This window comes from Telopea speciosissima, chromosome 10 (assembly GCF_018873765.1).
Source record: "Telopea speciosissima isolate NSW1024214 ecotype Mountain lineage chromosome 10, Tspe_v1, whole genome shotgun sequence".
In the NCBI taxonomy this organism is placed as follows: domain Eukaryota; kingdom Viridiplantae; phylum Streptophyta; class Magnoliopsida; order Proteales; family Proteaceae; genus Telopea; species Telopea speciosissima.
Window position 1 is genome coordinate 55,969,343 of NC_057925.1, and position 6,570 is coordinate 55,975,912.

At 38.0% G+C, this 6,570-nt stretch overlaps 1 protein-coding gene across 1 annotated transcript; it reads left to right on the plus strand.

The window, feature by feature from the left end:
• Positions 1-4,398: 4,398 nt before the first annotated feature.
• On the plus strand, positions 4,399-6,311 carry LOC122642298. The gene is made up of 8 exons (XM_043835739.1): positions 4,399-4,488; positions 4,581-4,646; positions 4,756-4,853; positions 4,941-4,978; positions 5,116-5,203; positions 5,303-5,512; positions 5,625-5,690; positions 6,014-6,311. The coding sequence occupies exons 1-8, from the start codon at positions 4,428-4,430 to the stop codon at positions 6,191-6,193; spliced, it is 807 nt and encodes a 268-aa protein (XP_043691674.1). The 5' UTR covers positions 4,399-4,427; the 3' UTR covers positions 6,194-6,311.
• Positions 6,312-6,570: the final 259 nt, after the last annotated feature.

Sequence of the window (6,570 nt, forward strand, 5' to 3'; positions counted from 1 at the left end):
TAAATTAGACTCTATCTATTCCAAATTTTTGTATGGTTCATCTTTGAGGGAAGAAAGATTCATTTAATTGCTTGCAAGAAAACGTGTCTTAAAATTTTATTTTATTTTAGAGGGGGTGATTTGAGTTTTTTCAAAAACCAGGAGGTGATTTGAGTTTCGTTTGAAAATCAGGGGGTGACGTGTAATTTACCCAATAACTTACTACTTATATTAAGCATAGTTTCATCCCAAATTAGGGTTTTAGAAATATACCAACTTTCTTCTCTTGCAATAATTAATGAGTGATGGAAGAGACTCTCTCATGTCGTTTGGTTTCTTTTGATTTTATCAAACACGAAATAAAGTATGTAATATTTTTTGGTCTATTTTATATCCATCTTTGACGTAAAAATTGTCAAGGTGTTTTCCAGTAAATGAATAGATCTTCGTAAAATTATTTCCCATGAAAAATTTTCAAATTACAGAACAAACAAAAGTTGTGTTTGGTATGCATTCTAGGTCGCTTTTGCATTCTCGAATGACAAAAATTGTTGTTTTTATCGTTTGAGAGTGCAAAATCGACCTAGAATGCATATCAAACACAGCCAAAGGAAAATTTAATTTTATGATAAACTTTGTTTTACAAATTATTTTATCCCAAAACAAACAAAACCAAAATGAAGAGGAAAAACTCATTTGGACTGTCTAACCTTGGTAAGCTTAGCAAGGGAATCCATCTCATTGTGCCACATGAAATTGATGATGTAACAATTTTGACCATTGAATAGTAGTACGTATCCTGAGTTAGCAACATGTTAAATTTCAAAGTCTAATGTTTTATAAATTGCCTCTCATGAATTGGCATACATCACCATTCATGTTTGTACGAAGTTACGGTACTCTGACTAACTATGCACATGCACTCTCGCTCCCATATTATACAGCTTGTGCATGTCTGGGTTAGCCATGTGTTAAATTTTAAAATCTAATTTTTAATCAAATACCCTCTCATGTATTAACACATATCATCACACATGTTCATAGAAAGTTAGTGTACTCTGAACACTACCATAATGCCCAATGAGGCATCCATAGGTTGCCTGACATACATCTTGGCATGCGTCCAAATCAGCAGAATTTTTATCGTCTCCTGTTACAGCACCGTACTGAAACAGGAGAGGATAACAATTCCAATCAGCACGCCTAGGCAGCCGAGCCATTGGATGCTCATTGGGCGATGCCCTCATTGGAGAGGATCCAATCCCTATAAGTGTCATGTGAAATAGTTCATATATTTTACCAAAAAAAGAAAGAAATAATTCATATAAAAAGGAATTGAATGTGGAGATTGGAGAGAGAACGTGTGTGATCCATGACATATGAAATGTAGGGGTGTAAATGAATAGCCGAAATCCGTTTCCGTATCCGTGATCGTATCCGTTTAGCACTATCTGAATCCGTCCAAAGGCTAAACGGATGCGGATACGGATAGGCTATAGCTATCCGAAAAGCTATATTTACATGTAAACAAATAAAATATTTGATCCGTATCCGTTTAGCACTATTCGAATTCGTCCAAAGGCTAAACGGATGCGGATACGGATAGGCTATAGCTATCCGAAAAGCTATATTTACATGTAGACGGATAAAATATTTGATCCGTATCCGTGTCCGTATCCGTTTAGAACTATCCGAATCCGTCCGATAGCTAATCGGATGCGGATGCAGATATAGCACTATCCTTTTCGAATCCGATCCGTTTAGAACCCAAATGAAATGTAAGAGAGCATGGGATAGAATCTACACAGACTCGCCACGTCATGATGATTTTTTTTTTCTCCATGTTATATAATTTATTTGAAGAAGACAAGAAGGTGAAATTAATTGATTGATTGGCGCATATTGGACGGACTTAAGCATTTAATTAACTTCCAGTGATGTTTGATCAATAATACATCTATAAATTCTATGGGCTTTCATTCACAGCACGATGAGAGTGACTGAATTAGTTTCACTATTATTTAAAATACCCCTCACAAGTGCTTTATGTGGGTTGTAGTGTAAGGTAATTTCTTGAAATTTCATTTTAAAAGTATTCAAGGAATCCTGTGAAATATTGTATATATCCTAAAGGGTAAAATAGAAAAATAAAAATTGTTTGAACATTGCTGCTTTTAATTTTCGGTGTTATTTAATAGAGTTCGGTTCCTCTGCACGTACCAATAGGTGAACGTACATGTGAGAACCAACCACCTGTTCTATTTTTGCCATTTACAAGAGGAGGAGGAGTTTTTATGGAAACAAAATTAAAATGTGATTGGCTCTGAACTGCACGTTCACCTGTTGGTACGTGCAGTTGATCCATTCTCTATTTAATATAGGTGCCCAACTCTGTTTTTAAATTTGTTTTTCAGATCGATGAATGAACCCAAGCTCCCGAGCTCTGTTTTTGTCTCTTCTTCATGCATATGTTCAATTCTCCTAAATCGTCTTTTTCTTCAAATGTCTCTGTCACACCAGAGCTTCCCATCCCTCATCTCTGAAACAAATATTGTTTGGACATTGTAGATTTTATTATATGGAATAAGTTTCCCTCCATCACCTTCCCACCATCTTAGGGTTGGTAAACCCCTCCTAGACTTTCAATTGAAACTACCTCGGTGAAGGGAAACTCGGTCTTTTTAATATTGACAAAAATCTTATAAACTTATGTCATTGTAATTATTAGGTTCTGCATTCTATTTGCTTTCCACATTAAAACAAAGAGCCAAATTAAAAGTCTTTATCCTTTCCTATTTGGAACTCAAATAAAATTATAATATATCCTTCTTCACAATAGCTCAGTATTGGCTAGAAGGTCTTCCCTCGGTATTTCTCATCATTAACTTTTCCCAAGTGGAATTTGGTCAAACTTTTGTACACGTCATGAATAAGGCCCTCCTAACCAGTGAATCAGCTATGTTATTAAACTCACTTAAAACAAATTAACAAAAAAAAAAGAAGACAAAAGATGCTTTCAAATGAAGAATATCTTCTAAAATAGGCCAAATTGTTAGTGGAATAGCATTTTTACCAAAAAAAAAAATGGTTAGTGGAGTAGCATAGAGTCTATGATGCAAGTAAGTGGCCACTTATTTGTTATTTGTTTTCGACCTTAAGATGTGTAAAATCCTTAAATATAGCCTCCATTAAAGTTGAACGAATCGTCATAACTCCCCCCACCATAGGAATCGAGAATAAAGTAGGTTATGAGAGAGCAAACCAAAGACAACATTGGTGATCACATTAAACATATTCAATACCACCTTTCGTCGCGTCAGATAGTAAGTTAGCATCACAACTAAATTCGAAAAACTCGGTCCTATGTAGGGTTGCAATAGGATCGGGTTGGGTTGGGTCTTTTAAAACTCCAATCCAATCCTGAGTCACCTTAGGTAAGGCCCAAGCTCGACCCAGTCCTGACTCAAGGTCAAAAAAATCCAACCCTGACCCACCCTCAGGCCTGACCCTGATTGGCCTTGATCTGGGGAGAAGGGAGATGCATGGGCTGGCTAATCTGGGAAAGGGAGATGAATGGGCTTGAGAAAGGGAGATGCATGGGCTGGTTAGGCTAGGAAGAAGAAGAAGAAAAAATAAAGAAGAAAGAACATGAAAAAGAAGACAAGGTCGGGTTGGGTAGGCCGGGCTCAGCCCAAGGCCTCAACCTTGACCCGGCCCGACCCTGATTCAGGGCCAGAAATTCTTGACCCTGACCCGCCCTCAGGGCCAAGGTATCTCAACCCATACCCTGTTCGGGCTTAGGGCGGGCCAGGACGGGCTCGGGCCATCAGGGTCAAACTTGCACCCCTAGTCCTATGAATTACATGTCAAATTGTTTGTCACATGTCAGATTCACCTCATTTTCTTTCCACTATTTTCGTTTCCTCCATTTTTCATCCAACCAAACAGGCCTACTATGTGAAAAGGAAACTTGCATGCATTACACGTGATCTTATATAAATAATTGGAAATTCACGAATAACACGTTACAAAAGTGGAGGCTTAAGTAAATTAATTCCGGACCCGGGTTGTATTATTGTATAGAACCTTCTGAGAAATGACCCGACAAAAAAAGGATAGTTAGCGAACACCAAGTGAATTACACGTGTCCCTAGTACTACGTGGCAGATGAACATTGGAACAGTTTCCAATGCAATCCTTTAGCGTGTGGGTTCCAGTGCCGTGTCAACAAAGTGTAAAAATGTTAAAGAAATGGAAGCGCTTCTTTGTTTATTTCTAGCGCCTCTCTCCGTCAAGCCTATATATATCCGTATTTATCCCCTCCAGTTTTCAAAAGTCTAGAAATCTCGTTGTCTGCAATTTATCCGTTAATCCTTTATAGATTTTTAAGTTTTGATTTTAGTTTTCTCTTTCTCTTCTTCTCTTGTCTTCATCGATCGATCGTCATTATGGATTTTTGCAGTAAATCTGCTTGGGACAACAGCTCTCCCTTCGACTGCCTCCTTTTCGGTAACTCTTTCTCTGTCTTTTCATTTTCTTTTGTTTCCCTTTGTATTCTCTCTCTTACAGTTGATTGTATATTTTGGAACTGTGTCTAACAGACCTTGATGATACTTTATACTCTTCGAAGATTGGAATTGGTGAAGCATGCAAGAGAAACATTGAAGGTAAGTAAGGGGTAAATTAAAATTGTGAATTGAATTAAAGTTGCATTGTTGCGAGAATATGAGTTCTGAAATCTGACTATGTTAATCAATTTAATTTCATTTTCTGCAGGATTTCTTGTGGATAAATGCGGATTTGCAGAGGATAAAGCGTCAAGTCTTCGAGTTGAGCTTTTTAAAACCTACGGAAGCACCCTTGCTGGCCTAAGAGTAATTACTAAATTCCTTAAAAACCAAATAAAATTTTCTCCTCTTTCTCTATGTTTAATATTCTCGATTTTCTTTATTTCGTTACAGGCCTTGGGCTATGATATCGATGCCGACGATTATCACGGGTAAGATTTGAAAGCAACGATTAGTTGAATTTCTAGAGATTAATTTCTCAGATTATTGAAGACTTTCTTGTTGGTTGTTGCATTAAAAATGGTAGCTTGATTTCAATTTTTGCTCACGCCCCTGCCTCAACGTACAGTTTCGTGCACGGGAGGTTACCGTATGATAAGATCAAACCAGATCCTCAATTACGAAATCTTCTGCGGAGCATCAACCAACGAAAACTCGTAAGTATTTCGAACTGAATAATATTATGAGTTTGAAGCTGGAATTCGATCCCGTTCAAGTCAATACATGAACCTTCGTTGTTGTTGTTGTTGTGGCAGATTTTCACGAATTCAGACAGGAACCATGCGGTTAAAGTGTTGGAGAGGTTAGGATTACAGGATTGCTTCAACGAAATCATCTGCTTCGAGACACTGAATCCAAACCTCTCGAAATCCAGTCGGACTGATGAGTTCCCCGTTGTTCTGAAGCCATCGAACGAAGCCATGAAAATCGCTCTCGAGGTCGCACATGTGGATCCTCGCCGTACGGTACGCCATCCACCATATCCATTCCGTTCAATTTCTTTCTTTCTTTATGTTCAAAATTTGAAATTTGAGGACTGAATCGCGTGTTTTTTACTTCTTGATGCGACTTTACCAGCTGTTTCTCGACGACAACGAACGGAATATCGTCGCCGGAAAAGCCGTGGGACTTGGAACTGTTTTGGTAAAACCCCTTTTTGGCTTTTTCGTTCTTATTTGAAACATATTAAATGACTACAATACCCTCACGTTTGCCATTAATGACCAAAACGTTCAATATGGACACCGACAGACCGACCTAGACGCGTGGTATGGGTTCCACATGGACGAATCATTAAATGTTGTTTACTTTTTTTTTTTTTGATAAAATTTAATGTTGTTTACTAGTAAATTAATAGTGAGACCGAGAATCCTTTGTCTAGATTTAATTGGATGTCAGTGAGTGTAGCACCAAATTACCATTTTAACCTTACCCGTGTTTCTGATGTTGGTGATTGATGATGATAGGTTGGAAAAACCGGGAAAAACACGGAAGGTGGGTTCATGGTGGAGAGCGTGGTCCATCTCCCACAGGTGGTTCCAGAAGTGTGGGCTACCCCAACAAAAGAAGAGGATCGGAAGATAAGCCGAACTAGAAGCGAAATCGAAATGGATTCCATGTTCACAGCCACCCCTGTCGGGGCTTAAGTATTGATGATGGTGCCATGGGGTCTCAAATGTACACTTTCTCTGTACATATATGAATAATGTTTCTCTCATGCACTCTTTCTTCTTATGTGAAATGTGAAGTCAATAATCTTTGATGTGTTTGTGAATATGTGTGTTTTGGTATGAAAAGGTATCAAATATATCTGTGATGTGTTTGTGAAAATGTGTGTTAGGGTAATTGGACTTTCTCCATAATGCGTGGTTGTTGTTGGATTGGCCTTATCACCACTACGGCACATCAAGTTGTGTGGATATTGTGGACCTTGTAGTGTGTCCATATAAGATAGAAAGTAGAAGCTAGATGGTTCCTTATTTCGTTTGTCTCCTTCTCTCCGATAATGGACTATTAATTATCT

Bases quoted from the DNA above. Each gene is read 5' to 3' on its own strand.
- LOC122642298 (XM_043835739.1), top strand. From the start codon at position 4,428: ATGGATTTTTGCAGTAAATCTGCTTGGGACAACAGCTCTCCCTTCGAC. The intron at 5,513-5,624 runs GTACGCCATCCA...CGACTTTACCAG, and splicing joins ATGTGGATCCTCGCCGTACG to CTGTTTCTCGACGACAACGA. The intron at 5,691-6,013 runs GTAAAACCCCTT...TGATGATGATAG, and splicing joins TGGGACTTGGAACTGTTTTG to GTTGGAAAAACCGGGAAAAA.